A 19,017-nucleotide genomic window follows, 5' to 3' on the forward strand; every position below is an offset into this window, starting at 1 on the left:
GGCTTCGCCTCCTGCAGCAGCCATATTGTGGCAGCCATTTTGTTGCTGAACCCACTACGCCGTGTCAGCAGGGCTCTTTTTCTAGCAGGACCTCTTCTGCATATTCGGCCACGCCCCCCTGATGCAGCCAGTCCTCCTGGAGCTTACAGTAGGCCGTGTACTAAGAGCCCACTAAGCTCTTGGAGGATTGGCTGCATCAGGGGGCATGGCCTAATACGCAGAGGAGCTCCTGCTGGAAAAAGAGGCCTGCATGTCGGAATTCCAAATGTACCCACAGACTCAAAAAGGTTGGGGAACCCTGTGCTAAGATATCAAAAGAAAATGGGCATAATGTAGCCCACATGGACATACTCTAACAGAGATAGCAACGTCTGTAGAAGTTATTCAGAAGGCGTGCCTTTCTTCCAAACTGTTTACATATCCAATGGCATTTCCCAGCTACCCACAAAGATGGTCGTGTTCACTGTTCTCTGCTGCTATTAGGGTTGCCAGCAGGGCATAAGAACATAAGAACATAAGAGAAGCCATGTTGGATCAGGCCAACGGCCCATCAAGTCCAACACTCTGTGTCACACAGTGGCAAAAAATTTTATATACACACATACACTGTGGCTAATAGCCACTGATGGACCTGTGCTCCATATATTTATCTAAACCCTTCTTGAAGGTGGCTATACTTGTGGCCGCCACCACCTCCTGTGGCAGTGAATTCCACATGTTAATCACCCTTTGGGTGAAGAAGTACTTCCTTTTATCCGTTTTAACCTGTCTGCTCAGCAATTTCATCGAATGCCCACGAGTTCTTGTATTGTGAGAAAGGGAGAAAAGTACTTCTTTCTCTACTTTCTCCATCCCATGCATTATCTTGTAAACCTCTATCATGTCACCCCGCAGTCGACGTTTCTCCAAGCTAAAGAGTCCCAAGCGTTTCAACCTTTCTTCATAGGGAGAGTGCTCCAGCCCTTTAATCATTCTAGTTGCCCTTCTCTGGACTTTCTCCAATGCTATAATATCCGTTTTGAGGTGCGGCGACCAGAACTGCACACAGTACTCCAAATGAGACCGCACCATCGATTTATACAGGGGCATTATGATACTGGCATTATGATACTGGCTGATTTGTTTTCAGTTCCCTTCCTAATAATTCCCAGCATGGCGTTGGCCTTTTTTATTGCAGACGCACACTGTCTTGACATTTTCAGTGAGTTATCTACCACAACCCCAAGATCTCTCTCTTGGTCAGTCTCTGCCAGTTCACACCCCATCAACTTGTATTTGTAGCTGGGATTCTTGGCCCCAATGTGCATTACTTTGCACTTGGCCACATTGAACCGCATCTGCCACGTTGACGCCCACTCACCCAGCCTCAACAGATCTCTTTGGAGTTCCTCACAATCCTCTCTGGTTCTCACCACCCTGAACAATTTAGTGTCATCCGCAAACTTGGCCACTTCACTGCTCACTCCCAACTCTAAATCATTTATGAACAAGTTAAAGAGCATGGGACCCAGTACCGAGCCCTGCGGCACCCCACTGCTTACCGTCCTCCACTGTGAAGGGCTTTTTTTTTTCCTGCTGGAGCTCACAGGAGCAGAGCTCCACCTAGCCTGGCCAGAGTTCTGGCTGGCCTGACTCACCATGCAGCAGCCAGGTGCTCCCAGGTCAGACAGTGTGAGAGCCAGTTTGGTGTAGTAGTTAAGTGTGCGGACTCTTATCTGGGAGAACCAGGTTTGATTCCCCACTCCTCCACTTGCACCTGCTGGAATGGCCTTGGGTCAGCCATAGCTCACGCAGGAGTTGTCCTTGAAAGGGCAGCTTTTGGGAGAGCCCTCTCAGCCCCACCCACCTCACAGGGTGTCTGTTGTGGGGGAGGAAGATAAAGGCGATTGTAAGCCACTCTGAGACTCTGATTCAGAGAGAAGGGCGGGGTATAAATCTGCAGTCTTCTTCATCATCATCATAGTTGTAACAGTTGTCCTACCTCAGTTTGGCATGGTGGTTAAGTGTGCAGACTCTTATCTGGGAGAAGCGGGTTTGATTCTCCGCTTCTCCACTTGCACCTGCTGGAATGGCCTTGGGCTAGCCATAACTATCACAGGAGTTGTCCATGAAAGGGCACCTGCTGTGAGAGCCCTCTCAGCTCCACCCACCTCACAGGATGTCTGTTGTGCGGGGAGAAGATATAGGAGATTGTAAGTCGCTCTGAGTCTCTGATTCAGAGAGAAGGGCGGGGTATAAATCTGCAGTCATCTGCTTCTAATATGCAAATAAGCCCTGCTGGGGGGTTTTCTACAAAAAAAGCACCGTTTGCCAGGTTCAATTTTGTCCCTGGTGGGGGGATTTGGGGGCATTCCAGGAGGACCCTGTCCGTCCCTGATGTGATGATTGCAATAAAAAAGTGTGCGATTGCAACAAAAAAGGCCAACACCATGCTGGGAATTATTAGGAAGGGAATCGAAAACAAATCAGCCAGTATCATAATGTATAAATGGATGGTGCGGTCTCATTTGGAATACTGTGTACAATTCTGGTCACCGCACTTCTAAAAAGATATAGCATTGGAAAAAGTGCAGAAAAGGGCAACTAGAATGATTAAAGGTTTGGAACACTTTCCCTATGAAGAAAGGTTAAAACGCTTGGGGCTCTTTAGCTTGGAGAAACGTCGACTGCGGGGTGACATGATAGAAGTTTACAAGATTATGCATGGGATGGAGAAAGTAGAGAAGAAGTCCTTTTCTCCCTTTCTCACAATACAAGAACTCGGGGGCATTCAATGAAATTGCTGAGCAGTCAGGTTAAAATGGATAGAAGGAAGTACTTCTTCACCCAAAGGTTGAATTAACATGTGGAATTCACTGCCACAGGAGGTGGTGGCGGCTACAAGCATAGCCAGCTTTAAGAGGGGATTGGATAAAAATATGGAGCAGAGCTCCATCAGTGGCTATTAGCCACAGTGTGTGTGTGCGTGTATGGCCACTGTGTGACACAGAGTGTTGGACTGGATGAGCCATTGGCCTGATCCAACATGGCTTCTCTTATGTTCTTATGATGTCATTCTGTGTGATGTCACCACATTCCAGACTCTCCCCCCTCCTATTTTTTTTCAACCATTTAAAGGGAAACTTTAAATGGTTGGTGGGAAAGCAGGCAGTGAGCACTCCAGCCCTGCAAGAGGCAAAATCACCTCTTGCAAGGTGGGAGTCCGTGGCACCTGCTCTTTTCAAGTGGGGCCTTGGAGGACTGTTGGGGGCAGGACAAAGACCTTTGAGTCACTCACCGTGTGGCAAGGAGCTGATCATGGACTCCATGCTAGCTATTTTGAGACTGACCCAAGACCCCATGCCAGCTATTTTTTTAAATTTAGTGGAGTGATGAGTGCAGGATACACTAAATGCAAGTTTCAAGAAGTGTACAGAGACACTTAGCGTGGAGCACGATGGCAGGCCAAAGAAAGGGCTGAAGCCGAAACTCTGAACTGCAAAACAACCTATTTGCTGGATTTCTTTCTATCTCTTTCTGTATTCGGCTCATCCTCTGTGGCATGTGAACTTAGATGCCTATTGTTAACACAATTCAAAAAAGGGATTAATTATATTTGAAAGCACATATTAGCGCCTTGGTCTCCTTAATGTCTTCTGTCTATTCATTGTAATATGCTAATTATAATAACACCAGCTCAGCTTCAGAAGTCAGTGTTGCTTCGAGCAGCAGGAATACTGCAAAAATACATCTTCTATTCCCAAGAACTTGGCTAGATCTCAAATTGCAGAATACCATCTACCAGCCCAGTATTAGACTATGACAATCAACAACGACAACAACAATAATAGGAACTGCAAAAGAGCCACACAGCTGAGGGTCTCACTGTATATCAGCCAATAGCTGAAGAGTCTGTCTCTTTGCCGGCATGCAAAATTTGGTAATTATAGCTTCTAGGGAGAATTTGGCCTTGATTTGATCCACAAAAGATTGCATTTTTCCCCTTTAAAGTTTCACTGGACTCTTTCTTGTTTTTATCTCACTAACTTATCTAAAATTGCTGTATTATCTGATTAGTTCAAAACCCCTTAAGAGAAGCATAAGTCAGCTGACATGTGGAATGATGTGTGGACATCTACAGGGCTTTTTTAATAGAAAAAGCCCAGCAGAAACTCATATGCATATAAGGTTACACCCCCTGGTGTCACCATTGTTCCACACAGGGATTTTTTTGTAGGAAAAGGCCCAGCAGGAACTCATTTGCATATTAGACCACATCCCCTGATGTCACCATTGTTTCACAAAGAGCTTTTTTGTAGAGAAAGCCCAGCAAGAACTCACTTGCATATTAGGCCCCACCCCCTCGACATCACCATTGTTACAGGACTTTTTGTAGAAAAAGCCCAGCAGGAACGTATTTGCATATTAGGCCACACCTCCTGATGCATAGCCAGCCGGAACTGTGTTCCTGTGCGTTCCTGCTCAAAAAAAGCCCTGGACCTCTGGGAAATCCATTGGTCATTCATGTTGCTGACCAGGTTTGTCTTACAATTTTTCTGTGGCTGCTACTGATGTGCCACACACCTTTTCTTGCAGACCATAAGCAGAATTATCTAATACATTTATGGTGAGCATGGATTTCCAAAACCTCACAGATATACAATTTATTAACCTAAATAAATTATAAATGAGCTCTCTCTCTCTCTCTTTTAGAAATGGTTTCTTTTCATTGATGTGGAGAACGCTATACTGGGTTTGGCTTTTAAAACTTCAGTGCCTCAGCTCTCATTTTGATTCCTTCTGTTCCTAGGTAACATGTGAATCAAAAGAAATGCAGGTGGGAAAAATCCTTGTTTTCCCTTTGCTCATGTCTCCACAGAGAATTACTGGAATGCTGCCTCGTTCTTTATTCCATCTTCATATCTTCACTTCTCCACCTTCCAAGGGGAAACCAGCGCTGACATCTCTTTCTACTTCAAAACATCAGCCGCTGAAGGAGTGTTCCTCGAGAATCTGGGGAATACAGACTTCATCAAACTTGAGCTGAAATGTGAGTATATTTGGTCTTTCTACCATTAACAGGAAGAAAAAGCATCTGCTTGGCATGCAGAAGGTCCCTTCTCTTAGAGAAGGTCCCAAGTATAATCCCTGACATTTGTTTGGAGTTTGGAGTAGTGGTTAAGTGTGTGGACTCTTATCTGGGAGAACCGGGTTTGATTCCCCACTCCTCCACTTGCACCTGCTGGAATGGCCTTGGGTCAGCTCTGGCAGAGGTTGTCCTTGAAAGGGCAGCTGCTGTGAGAGCCCTCTCCAGCCCCACCCACCTCACAGGGTGTCTGTTGTGGGGGAGGAAGGTAAAGGAGATTGTGAGCCGCTCTGAGACTCTTCAGAGTGGAGGGCGGGATATAAATCCAATATCATCATCATCATCATCTCCAGTTAAATAAGACATGGCAGCAAGTGATGGGAAAGGCCTGTACTCAACACTCTGGAGAGCTGCTGCCAGTCTGAGTAGACAATAGTGACCTTAATGGACCCAGTGATCTGATTCAGTAGAAGGAGGCTTCATATGTTCATGGGACAGAAAAGTCAGGTGTTCAACATCAGCCATTCAGCGTATGCTATGAAACCAGTTAATAAGCAGGGGGGGGGTTTAATTCTGGTGTATTGAACCCCCAAAATATTGATATTTCCCTATCAAAAGCAAGAGATCGCCAAGCCCCACCTGGAGGTTAGCAACATTAAGCTGGCATAACAGCATCCCCAGCCCCAGTGGCCGTAAATGAATTTATTAATCAGTCCATGAAAAGGGACCCACTTTGTATAAAGTAATATATGGTCAGTCATGTTAAAGCTTGAATTCTCTCACTTTGTATACAGTGAATAAATCTCTGATGTAATTAAGCTAAGAGCTTCCACTGACAATGCCCATTAGATTATTCCACTAGTTAATGTTCACTTTTAATTTCATGAACATGGCAGGGAATTGTTTGAAGAGAAAACATTTGTCAACGTGTTAAACTTGGCAACATCCCTGCAGGCCTTTATGTGCCCTGAGCAGAGCCCCAAACTTTGTTTCCTGAGCAAAGAAAGCGCATTTATAACTGGGAAGGAGAAGAGGGAGAAATCTGCTTTACAAAATAGCTGACAAGATGTGCTCTCATGAAGAACACATTGATAAAATGCGCCTAAGAGAAGGGCTAAAGTGTTTGGCTGGCCCATTTATCATACAGCTCTTTTTTTCAGTCTTTCCCTTGTCAACATTCAAGGAACAGTTGGCAAAGATGGAGAATTCTCAGGACTCATTTTTACATACCTCAGTAAATTTGCAGAACATAATTACTTTTACAGCCCGTTGGCCAGCCATCACATCCAAGGTTAACCTCGGTTAAAAATTGTTTTCAGAAACTAGATTCACTCCAAATTTCTCAGTGTTACATTCCGTCCCATCCCCTTCGCATGTTCCTTTACCTTTCCCAGTAATCTAAACATGGAGTTATGACAGACTCCATCCACTTCCCTCCATCAGAGCCTAGGTTTTCCCCCTCTGTTTTTCTGTCCCCTCACAAACTGAGCAGCCTTGGTAACCTGTTTTCTTCTCACCCGAAGAAATTTTGTCCGTCCTGCCCTGTGTCAGTATGACATAATGGCTATTTGCTCAGCACAGAAACCTGAGGGAAAGGATAGGATTGCCCTTTAACTTAAACCCTTGAAAATGACACTGGAGATGCTTCCAAAATTCAAACATAAAAGATTTTATTTAACATCAAGGGGAAAGGTCAGGTGAAATCAGGAGTTGGAAATACTGAGGTAAAATTTGTACAAGCACAGACTTTTGTCCATGTATATCAGGCTAATGAGAGGTTCTTAAATTATTCACAGTTACTTAGAACTTTATATTGAGAGTATTTTGTTCCACTGTTTTCCCAATCACCCTAATACACTGTAGTTATATAAATTGCTGCTTCTTTTGTGCCCAGAATGCTGGTATCCTCTTCCCAGTACCCAACCCCCCTCCTCCACTTCTCTTGGAACACCAGTACTCTTCTTGACTAACTTTTAAGGTCTTTAAAGGCAGTTTCTTAACCACACTGGACCAGGGATCTCTGTACTCCTCAGAGATAACTCTCCCTGTCTGACTGGGTAGGAAATCTTCTTTTCTCTCCAGAACAGGGGTGATCAAATTGTAACTCGGGAGCCACATGTATTGTGTGGCTCTTGAAGCCCCCACCCCACTGTTGGACGGCTAGGAGAAGGCATTTGACTTCAAGCTGTTAGCTTGGAGAATGCATGTAACGTTAAAGTTGCTTTCTTTCCACCTATCCCTCCCCCCTTGCCACATCTATTTGCTTTCCTTCCTTCCTTCTCTCAAATATCTGATATTCATGTCTTGCAGACATTTTTTACATTCGGCTCTTTCGTTAAGCAAGTTTGGCCACCTCTACTCTAGAAGATCTATCCCTTTTCCTTTGGTCCGAATGGGAGTCTTCTTCTACTACCCAAATTTAAGTCACCTGTGACTGTTTTAATGGAGGTTTGGCCTTACCTTGTAAAGTGTTGCACTGCACAAATTGATGTCCTCCACAATTTGGCACCATTATTGTGGAAGCACAGTCATGAAGCACAGGTTCACGCACACAGCATTACGTGCAAAATCCAAAAAGAATATTTACAGTACCTTCATTTTAAAAATTGCCGGGGATTAGATAAAATTGCTATGGAAGCAGAATCAGGAACCCATCAGGATCAGGAAAGGGAGGGAAAGATGCGATATGGACACAGAAGCAACAAAAATCAGAAGTGTGAAAAAGCCCATAATGCTACCTTTGTTCCCATCACTCAATCTGCTCATTTCCCTCTCCTGATACATACATAGGGCTTTTCCACACATGCTATTTTAACTGTTGTATGCCCATATTGCATTTTTTTTTCTTTTTTGCATGAGTGTCGCTCTCTCTTGTGGTCGTTTTGATATTTCATTGTTGTATGACTGGTTGATTCCCGAGCACTGTAAATAAACAAGAATACACCAGTGAAATATCAAAGTAACCATTAGAGGCAGCAAAACATTCGCTGAAAAGAAGACGACGACAGCAGGTTTTTACCCCGTCCTTCTCTCTGAATCAGAGACTCAGAGCGGTTTACAATCTCCTATATCTTCTCCCCCCACAACAGACACCCTGTGAGGTGGGTGGGGCTGAGAGCACTCTCACAGCAGCTGCCCTTTCAAGGACAACTCCTTTCATAGCTATGGCTGACCCAAGGGCATTCCCGCAGGTGCAAGTGGAGGAGTGGGGAATCAAACCTGGTTCTCCCAGATAAGAGTCCGCACACTTCTGACTCTCAAAGGTCAGAAAGGTCAGAAAATAACCAGTATGGGCACAGCCGCAACAAAAATCAGAAGTACAAAAAAGCCCATAATGCTACCTTTGTTCCCATCACTCAGACTACTCATTTTCCCTTCCTGCCCCTCTGAAAATAACTCTGAAAACAGAAAAGGGAAATCCATTATGCAATTAATATGAGCCTTGATCATTTAATAACCTCCCTGAGGTTTTCCCTAATTTATTTGAAGGTTTTAGTGACTGTTTAGCATCCGTATGACTACAGAAGAGTAGCCAGCTTCAAGAGGGGATTGGATAAACATATGAAGCAGAGGTCCATCAGTGGTTATTAGCCACAGCATATTGTTGGAACTCTGTCTGGGGCAAGTGATGCTCTGCATTCTTGATGCTTGGGAGGTGCAGCGGTGTGAGGACTTTTAGTGTCCTAGCCCCACTGATGGACCTCCTGATGGCACTTGGGTTTTCTGGCCACTGTGTGACAGAGTGTTGGACTGGATAGGCCTGATCCAACATGGCTTCTCTTATGTTCTTGTGTTCACAATCAACATGGAATACTAGGTTTCCCACGAAGCTGCTTTGGGGGAGTGTGAAATTAAAATAGCACACACAGTGAATTATGGAAATGGATCCTGCATCCGTGCCTTCAAAAATGTAGCAAGCACCATCTGCATGGCAACTTCCCTTAATCCACAAGTTGCCACTTGGTAGCTCATCAAAAGTCACCACTTCTCGGTTGTCAAGGAGCAATCAAGCTATCGAGCTCCTGCAATCAACTCGCAGTGTGAGGTAACATTCTCTTGGCCCAGAGAGATGGTGTGCATAGGCATATACTTGATTATCCACAGCTTGACTTCATTGACTCGGAGGTTTGCAACCTGTGGCTTAATACAGAATCAAATATGGCTTTTTTTAAAAAACAGAAGAAGTCTTTACGTGAAGGAATATTTGAGGGGCAGGTGAGATGCTAGAATAGGCAGCATGTGAAAGGAAAAACAGGAAATATTTTTATAGACCCTTCACAGGAAGGGAGTTGATAGAAGTGAACAGTTGCCTATTATCCAAGATATATGCCAGCACACTAAAACAATTGTGCAGGGTACTGCTCCGTTAATGTTGCTTAGCGTGCCACTTCTTCATAAAAGCCTCACACAACTAGTATTTGGTAAGCTTGTTGCTTGTTGAGGAATTCCATGGCCCCAATCTCCTGTCCTAAAGAATGTGGGGAATGAGGGGTGGGGTGGGGAATAGCCTTCATGGGGGCAGTCTAGGAATTTCCACTAGTATTTGTAGTCTTGATCCAAGTAGTAACATCACCGCTTCTCCAAACGCCACCCTCCCCAGGCACCACAGTGAAAATTTCCTGGTATTTGCCAGTGTTGAAAGCCCTAGAATTCAGGCTATAGAAACTTTACAGATTATTATACAACTTGTCATCCTGGCCTGGATTACCATGATAGCCCGATCTCATTGGATCTCAGAAGCAAAGCAGAATTGGCCCTGGTCAGTATTTGGATGGGAGACCACCAAGGAACACTAGGGATGCTAGGCAGAGGAAGGCAATAGCAAACCACTAAACAAGTTAAGTAATATCAGGGGTGGAATTCTAGCAGGAGCTCCTTTGCATATTAGGCCAGACACCCCTGATGTAGCCAATCCCCCCAAGAGTTTATAAGGCTCTTTTTTGTAAGCTTTCGGAGGATTGGCTACATCAGGGGTGTCTGGCCTAATATGCAAAGGAGCTCCTGCTAGAATTCCACCCCTGAGTAATATTATGTTCAGGTCTTCAGGAAAACATGCTGGCGTAGCCCGAGCCTTGGAATCTGAATTATAATTAGCTGCTTGGGCTTATTTCAAGAGATGTATGCCTTTGCCCTGTAGGCAACTCTGTCCTGCGGCACATCAGGCTCCCTTTTGGTCTCTGCTTCTGGCGTGTTATGCTCTGAATGATGTAGGCAAGGAGGAACTTGCCACATTACAGAGGACTGCATTAGATGACCTTGAGAGTCAGTGGAGCATACCAGCTAAGAAGACCCCAGGTCAAATAACATTTCAGCCATGCATTCAGAAGACGGCTGAGGCAATTTCTCAGCCTCAGCCACCCAACTGCCTTCGTGCATTATAATAAGGCTTTTCAGAGTTGTGATAACAATTACTGATTACCAAAATAATGTATGCAAAGCCCTTGAAACATTTTCAATTGCTATTTAAATCTAAAGTGGTAATGTTTAAGTGTGTTCCAAGTTTATAATTCTACTAGAAATAAGTCCCATTGTGAAGGAAAATACAATGGGCTCTAGAAAGAGGGTCTGGGTGAGTACCACCCCCATCCTTGCTGTCTTCTCATCCACTCAAGTGAAGGTATTTACTCCCCCCCCCAAAACACCTCCAGGGGAGCTGATGTCTGCCATGTGCAGAGCAGCTGTAATTCTGAGTGATCTCCAGCCCTCACCTGAAGATTGGCAACAGTGTTTCCTCAGGAGGAAATGGTTGGCTTGGAGGGTGGCGTTTGTGGTATTGTATGTGTCTGAGGTCCCATTCTTCCTCAAACTCACCGTCTCCAGGCTCCACCCCTCAAATCCCCAAGAATTTGTCAACCTGGAATTGACAACTGCTAAGTCAGTGGCTGTTATAGTGGGGCTGCTACTGAACAGCAGCAAGCAGCCAGACCTAGGGTAGCCAACCTCCAGGTGGAGCCTGAAGATCTCCTGGGATTACAACTGAACTCCAGACAACAGATCTCTCTCCCCATCCTGGAGAAAATAACTGCTTTGGAGAGTGAACTGTATGCCATTCTATTCACCTGAGGCCTCTCCCTTTACTGACAGAAGTTGGTTGCCTAGCAACTGCCTCTGGCTAGGGGCAAAACTGAGGGGAGGAGGGAGTGACAGGAGAGGCAGCAGCCATGCCTTTGAGAAAACACTCCCAGCAGGGCCAGGCCTTGCTGCTTAGTTGCATTATGGCAGCAGCAGCTCCCTGGCTATTTCTGCAACCTTTGGAGGCTGTGTGTGTTGGAAGGCCATCTGTGTGGGCTGATGATGGGGTGGCAGAGGTCTGTTGCCAGCGACGCTTTTCATGAGACTGGTTGACAGAGAGGACACAGAGAAGAGTTGGAGATGTGTCTGTTTCTGAGGTAAGACTATTTTGATTATTTGTTCAAGATTCCCAGAGCTGCAGCAGGCGGGGTCAGGGGAGTCAGCCAATGGGAAGCTGGAGATGCTGACTGAGCAATGATGGGCCAGTGGTTTGTGGAGTGCATGGAATGTGAAGTGCATGGAGAGCTTTATTTTGCCAACATCATTAGCAAATTATATATATAAGATTGCTTCATGTTTAAGATTTAAATTTTAAAAAATAGTTACAAAATGTAGATCAACATTTCGTCAGTACCTTTTTTCCCCCCACTCTCATCAGTGATATGAATCAGAATTTAAGACACTGTAACAGCAATGCACGCTGTTCATATTGTGTAGCCAGACTTCTTTTAAAAAGTGAACCTTGGATTGCTCATAGTCTTTGAATCATCCATTCAGCCACCCCTGTTAATATCCCAGTGCCAATGGTTTCCAGTCAGGGCCCAGGAATAATGTCTCTGGGTGCAGTAAAAACTTGTAACATGAGTTCTTCCTCCTTGATTCTGTCCCATGCATATGAGTTACAAAGGATACATTTCTGTTCTATTTATGAAATAAGATAAATTTATCATGTTTTGGTCATGGACTTGCAGCATAATTCAAACCACTGTGATTATAAGAACGTGAGAGCAGCCATGCTGGATTAGACCACTGGTTGATTCAATCCAACATACAGTAACCAACCATATGTCTCTAGGAGGTCTAGAAGAAAGGCATGGGAACTAAAGCCTCGTCATGTTGCTTTACTACTTTTCAGAGAGTTATGCCTTATGAACATGGAGGTTCCACTTAGTCACTGGGCTAACAACCATTGGTGGAACCATGAAGCCTACTGAAATGTTCTCCCCCTCCCTCCCTCTGCCATCTTATGCTCTGCTTCCATTACTTTTGCTTTTCTTCTCCATTTGTTGTCATTCTCTGCCTCAACAAGCAGTTAAGTGTAGGAATGAAAGACGGGAGGAAACATGGAACAGGAAAGCTTGTCATAGGGAGCATTTCAGGCCAAGAATATTGTAGCCTGTATTCTGGAGGAATCTGGGCCTGATTTATAATGCCTGGAGGGAAGCACAAGGGAGGACTCATGAAGCTAATTTCCAAGCCCTCTGCTTTGAACTTTGTCCTCATTGCTTATGTAAATCTCTGCCTGTTTGGTTCTTAATTCAAGAGCTGTTACAGCAATCTCGTCCTCTTCCATCCCTCTCATGTAGGATTTACCTTTTCTTTTCCTTTCTGGCTGAGCAGCCCCTTTCATCTATTTTCTTCTTATTTGAGGGTTTATGGATGTCCCTCCTTGTCTCATTATTATATTTTGATGCTGGCTCAGCCCAAAGACTTGAGAGAAAAAACAAGAACACCTTTTTAATTTCTGAAAATGGCACATGAGGTTTTTGAAAGTTCAAAAATAAAATAGTTTATTCAACAACAACAAACACAAGCCTTTATTGACATAAAAGAGATACAGAAATTTATTCAACATAGAGGTCAGGTGAAATCAAGGGTAAAACGTTTGAGGTGAAACAATAATAACTCAGATAACTTTGTAATTTCACAGACTCCAGTTCATGTTTCCAGCAAGTGAGAGTTTTAAATTTTTCACAAAGTCTTAGAATCTTACAAATGGTTTCAGTGCTTCGTAAACATATACCAGTTCACTTTCTTGAGTTTAACTGACTCTCCAAGTTTCAGATGGCAGCGATACACTACCAAGTACCCAAATTCCATCTCTAAACACACCAGGGATCACTCCACTCTTTGAGCTATCTCCCTTTCCAATTGAGTAGGGAACCACTTCTCTAACTAGAAGATCTATCTCTTCTTCTGGCCCAAATGAAGTCCTCACTGATCCTCCTACTCCTCCTTGCCAACCTTCCCAGTCCTCAGTCAGTCACTGTTAAATTCTCCTCAGTCAGAGCTTAACTGTTCCTGTTCTCAGTCAGTGTTAAACTCTTCTCAGGGCTAAACAGAGTTCTCTTCAGCACTCAGTTCCCAAATCTTTCTGTTCAATTGATGCTAACTAATCTAATCCCTGGGAGTAGTTTGTCACTCAAGGCGCTCTGACTCTGGCTGCTATCAGACAAGCTGTTTGATCTGATGCCATTGCTTCTCTCCTCCAGATTAAAAAAGCTTGTTCAGACAGTGACATCTGTTTCTCATTCTACAGTCATCAGCAGCCTGTTGTAACCCCCAGTTTAACCCAACATTGGAGAAAGTCTGGTCTTTATGGATTGAACTGGTCTCACTGCACCTTTCCTGCTGTCTAAACACTCTCTTGTGAAATCAAGCCATTTGGGAAATCAAATCACACACTTCCTATCTGCACACCGTTTTTAAGATCCATTTAATGATGTGCACAAAAGCAGATCTTGGCCCTAGGGTTTTGAATCACCACTTGTGTGTTTCTGCACTTAAACGTTCTGCTTCAGAGTTCTGCTGTTTGAGAGCAGTCGACGATTGACACGAGGTAACGTACTGAAGTCACTGGGGCTACTCTCTGCAAGAAGCTTACACTTCCACCCTCCATGTATTCCATGGAAGAAAGGAAAAGCGAAGGAGGCTGAGGGGAACTGCAGTACTTGATGGAAAGATCATGGAGCTGTCAAAATGGAGTGGTGCTTCAAATGAATGCTTCTGTGCATGTCAAAAGACCTTTTTCCCCAAAAGGATGCCGTCTGACCACCCACTCCGTGGTTACCATCCAGCAATAATCCAAACAGTCAACTGTGGAGTGAGCATGCGGTGAGGCAGGTTAAGGGTGGCATGTTTGGACAAACCTCTCTGGAACAAATAACACCAGATAAAACAGAGGTGCGGCCAGACCGCACCAAACCTGTCGTCTGACCACAGCCTCTGTAAGGCATTAACCTTTCACAGTCCTTCACAAGTTTACACAGCACTTATGAGCTTTTAAAGTGCAGTCCATCACATCTGTGTTGGCTGGAAATGCAGTCTATAAATGTTAGAAGTTAAAAAAAAATTAAATAGCGATGGGGACAACATACGACACATTCTCTCAAAATGCAAACCTTGGGGGGAAATAATAGCAGGAATACTAACTGGAACAGCTAGATTGTAGACCCTAGAGACCAAGATTTTGGGGATATAAGCTTTCAAGAGTCAAAACTTTCTTTGTCAGATTGCTTTAGCTAGTTGTTTTATAATAATTTAATTCTTTTATTGGTGTGACCCACCCTGAGACTGTTTTGGGGGAAGGGTGGAATAGAAATGTGAGAAGGCAGACAGACAGAAAAAGATGGATGGGTGGATGGGTGGGTGGAGGGATGGAGGGATAGATGGATAGATGGATGGAGGATACTGGATGTTCCTGGACTCTAGTCTAGCTGTTCTACTGCAGACCAACATGGCTAATCATAGAAAGTTCTAACTGGTTAAGATTCCTCTGCTTTCTTTCTATGTTGGAGTGGCTGGTCAGAAAAACAAATCCAAGCTCGAAATGCTACTTAACAACGAGAACCAGAAATAGAACAAGCTCATAGCATTTCCAGGAATAAATGTTGCTGCATCTCAAATTGTTTTCATCCATTTCCATATTTTATTTTAGTCCAATAGCCAGGCATACAAATTTCTAGCGCCATGGTCCAGTGGTTTGGACAATGTATGCATCAAATTATGCTAGTTTGGTCCATAGGTGACTCACTTCACTTGTGCTTTCACCTCCAAGACATTCAGATAGCAACCATGAGGGCCAGAGAACTTTATCAAGCTTACAACATTTTTCTCAATAGATTTGAAGATTTTTTTTTCTACCCGTCTCTTCCTTTTGCTTCCCCTCTTCTTTGTTTCAGATAAACTAGATTGGATTTGCACTTAGGACATATTGACTGTGACTTGCAGCTGGACGGCACGTCATAGGCTTAGCCTACGATTTCCCCCAACAGGCTTGCATTTTATTAGACCTAAGTGGTTTCTTTTATTAGCAGATGTTCGATTCGACACGAGCATGTCAATATATGTTCCGTACAAGCAAAAGACCTTTCCAATCAAATTTCCTGTTATATTTAGCACTGACCCCCGACATTCTTTCTGTTGCCCCCCCCCCCTGTTCCCCACAGAGCTCACTTAACCTTATGATCCCTTCCTCTACCACTTTCCATGCAAAATGAAAACTAAACAGAAGAGAAGGGGAAACATATTTATGGGGAGGAGCAGGGCTTTTTTTTAGCAGGAACTCCTTTGCATATTAGGCCACGCACCTCGATGCAGCCAATCCTCCAAGAGCTTACAGGGCTTTTCTTACAGGGCCTACTGTAAGCTCTTGGAGGATTGGCTACATCAGGGAGGTGTAGCCTAATATTCAAAGGAGTTCCTGATACAAAAAAAGCCCTGAGGAGGTGGGTGGCAAACCACATCTGTCTGTGACCCTCCTTGCTGTGTTGCCCGCAGTGGTGTTCTCAGCCCCCCCTCCCCCTCTGCCTTTTTAATTGGCTGTTTCAGTGTTTGCATTTTGTCATATGAACATATGTAAATTGTATATGTTAAGCTGTTTTAATTATTTTTATGATTTTTCTGTAAAATTTACTCTCGTGTGTTTTTAACTGTTGTTAGCCGCCGTGAGCAGAGGGGAGGGAGGGAGGGATATAAATATAATAAGATAAATTAAAATAAATATGAACATATGAAGCTGCCTTATACTGAATCAGACCCTCAGTCCATCAAAGTCAGTCTTGTCTACTCAGACTGGCAGCGGCTCTCCAGGGTCTCAAGCTGAGGTTTTTCACACCTACTTGCCTGGGCCCTTTTTTAGTTGGAGATGTCAGGGATTGAACACCTGGAACTTTTTGCTTACCAAGCAGATGCTCTTCCACTGAGCCACCATCCCTCCTCTTTTGTTACTCTTTATTAATGTTTTGTTCTTTTTATTGCTAATATTATAGAGTTGGTTTTAATACTGTATTTATTTTAAACCTCAAGGAGTGGGAAGAGATTTTTAGAAGACTTTTCACCTAGAAGCTGTTTTTTAAAAAAATTTTAAAATGCTGTATGCTTTATTGAATTTTTTTCTGCTATCCCTGTTTTGTATCCAAATGCATCTTAAAGCTCCAGATAATTTTCTAGCACAAGATTCCCTTTCCCTCCATCGTTACTTGATGAGTCTCTAGCCCGAGCTCAGTACTGCAGTCCAAGCTCTGCTCACAACCTGAGTTCAATCCTGGCAGAAGCTGGGTTCAGGTAGCCAGCTCAAGGTTAACTCGACCTTCCATCCTTCCGAGGTCAGTAAAATGTGTACCCAGCTTGCTGGAGGGGAAGTGTCGATGAATGGGGAAGGCCATAGCAAACCACCCCATAACAAAGTCTGCTAAGAAAATGTCAGGATGTAACGTCACCCTTTGAGTCAGTAACAACTGGATACTTGCATAGGGGACTACCTTTACCTTCTTTTATCCTTACGAAAGGGTTGCATATATTTTATTTCTGATATACTTCTGCCGCCTTCCCTATCATATTTTAGTAAAATCATAAAATTCCCGATCACCATGATATTTAAGGCCTCAGGTAATTTTTTTTAATAACATTTATAAGGATATCCCTTTAAAAAAAAAGTTTATATTCTACATTTTAATCACAAAATAAACAGTCATTGCAGAATCAAATTAAAATAGTTTTTCTGAAGACACCAGGATGGATCTTACCAGCTTTTTGAGTCAGTGTTACCTGAGTCCCCCCCCTCACTGCAGCTCCCCATCTCTGTACGGCTTGAGTCCATTCAAGTCCCATGATCACAGCACAGTCTTTTGATTGGCTGCTTCCAGCCAGTGAGACCTCAAAAGCTAAGCCGAGTTGGCTCTGGTTAGTGCTTGGACAGGAGTCCCAGGTAGACCAGGACTGCCATTTTCCATTGCATTTATTAGCTTCTATGCTCAAAGATCTTAAACTCAACCAGAATGTAGCAATTGTCAAACATTTCTTATACTGCCACAGGAGGTGGTGGCGGCCACAAGCATAGCCACCTTCAAGAGGGGTTTAGGTAAAAATATGGAGCAGAGGTCCATCAGTGGCTATTAGCCACAGTGTGTGTGTGTGTGTGTGTGTGTGTATGTGTATGTGGGTGGATGGGTGGATGGATGGATGGATGGATGGATGGATGGATGGATGGATGGATGGATGGATGGATGATACTGGAGTGTTCCTGGACTCTAGTCTAGCTGTTCTACTGCAAAGCAAAGCAAAGCAAAGCAAAGCAAAGCAAATTTTATTTTTATATCCCGCCCTCCCCCACCAGAAGGCGGGCTCAGGGCGGCTCACAGACATGACAAGCATGATTCGGTTAAAATAGACAGCAATGGTTTAAATAATACAATTACATGAATTAATAAAGTTTAAAAATATAAAAATAAGAGAATAGGAGATTAAAAGATATAAAAATATAAAGTAGGTAGAAATAGGTGCTATATTTCTGTCGGTCATAGTTTACATATTGTCATACATCAGTTCCAATTTCAACATAAAGTGGCTAAAATTACGATAGTTAGTCAGTTTGGTCAGGTCCTGTTCCAAATGAGAGCTGAAAAAGATGGGTTTTGCAAGCCCTGCGGAACTGATTCAGATCCCGCAGGGCTCGCACCATCTCTGGGAGTTGGTTCCACCAACGAGGGGCCATTAGTGAAAAGGCTTGCTCCCGGGTTATCTTAAGTCTGGCCTCTTTTGGCCCAGGGATTTGTAGAAGGTTTTGGGAGCTGGATCTTAGTGCTCTCTGGGGAATATATGGGGAGAGGCGGTCCCGTAGGTAGGCAGGTCCTCGGCCATATAGGGCTTTAAAGGTGATAACCAGCACCTTATAGCGAACACGGTAGACAACCGGCAGCCAATGCAGATCCCGCAGCACAGGCTGCAGACCAACATGGCTAATCGTTGAAAGTTCTAACTGGTTAAGATTCCTCTGCTTTCTTTCTATGTTGGAGTGGCTGGTCAGAAAAACAAATCCAAGCTTGAAATGCTCCTTAACAACGAGAACCAGAAATAGAACAAGCTCATAGCATTTCCAGGAATAAATTTTGCCGCATCTCAAATTGTTTTCATCCGTTTCCATATATATAATTTTTTTTTCCACTGTGTGACACAGAGTGTTGGACTGGATGGGCCATTGGCCTGATCTCACATGGCTTCTCTTATGTTCTTATGTAAACATACATAGATATAGAACATTAGTCACAAAATTAACAGAAATCAAAGGCTACGGTCTAAGTATTCAAATCTGAAAAGTCAATAAGACATTAAAACAGGAGTTTCTAATAAAACCTATTGTTCAGTTAAATAAATCTAAAATCGCCACGTTAGCCGAATACATACCAGATTCTGTGACGATTGGACCAATCTGGATTTTTGCCATTTTACAGATAAAATTATCATTAAACATTTTGTAACAAAATAGGTGGTTTCAGAGTTAATACCTGCCAAAATATAGGGGACCACCCAAAGTTCAGTTGGCAATTGGTGTTTGGCAGGGGTGGAATTCTAGGAGGTTCTCCTTTGCCTATTAGGCCACACCCCTTTGATGTAGCCAATCCTCCAAGAGTTTACCAAACAGAGCCATGTAAGCTCTTGGA

General features: G+C 43.7%; 1 protein-coding gene across 1 annotated transcript in view; it reads left to right on the top strand.

The window, feature by feature from the left end:
* Nucleotides 1–19,017, top strand: part of CNTNAP2 (contactin associated protein 2) — a 1,690,081-nt gene that overhangs the window by 1,505,422 nt on the left and 165,642 nt on the right. Inside the window, exon 16 of the mRNA XM_060247763.1 lies at nt 4,859–5,029. Within this exon, the coding sequence (XP_060103746.1) occupies nt 4,859–5,029 (171 nt within the window). The remainder of the gene's footprint in view (nt 1–4,858; nt 5,030–19,017) is intronic.

The sequence above is a fragment of the Heteronotia binoei genome, chromosome 10 (genome assembly GCF_032191835.1).
Source record: "Heteronotia binoei isolate CCM8104 ecotype False Entrance Well chromosome 10, APGP_CSIRO_Hbin_v1, whole genome shotgun sequence".
Taxonomy (NCBI): Eukaryota; Metazoa; Chordata; class Lepidosauria; order Squamata; family Gekkonidae; genus Heteronotia; species Heteronotia binoei.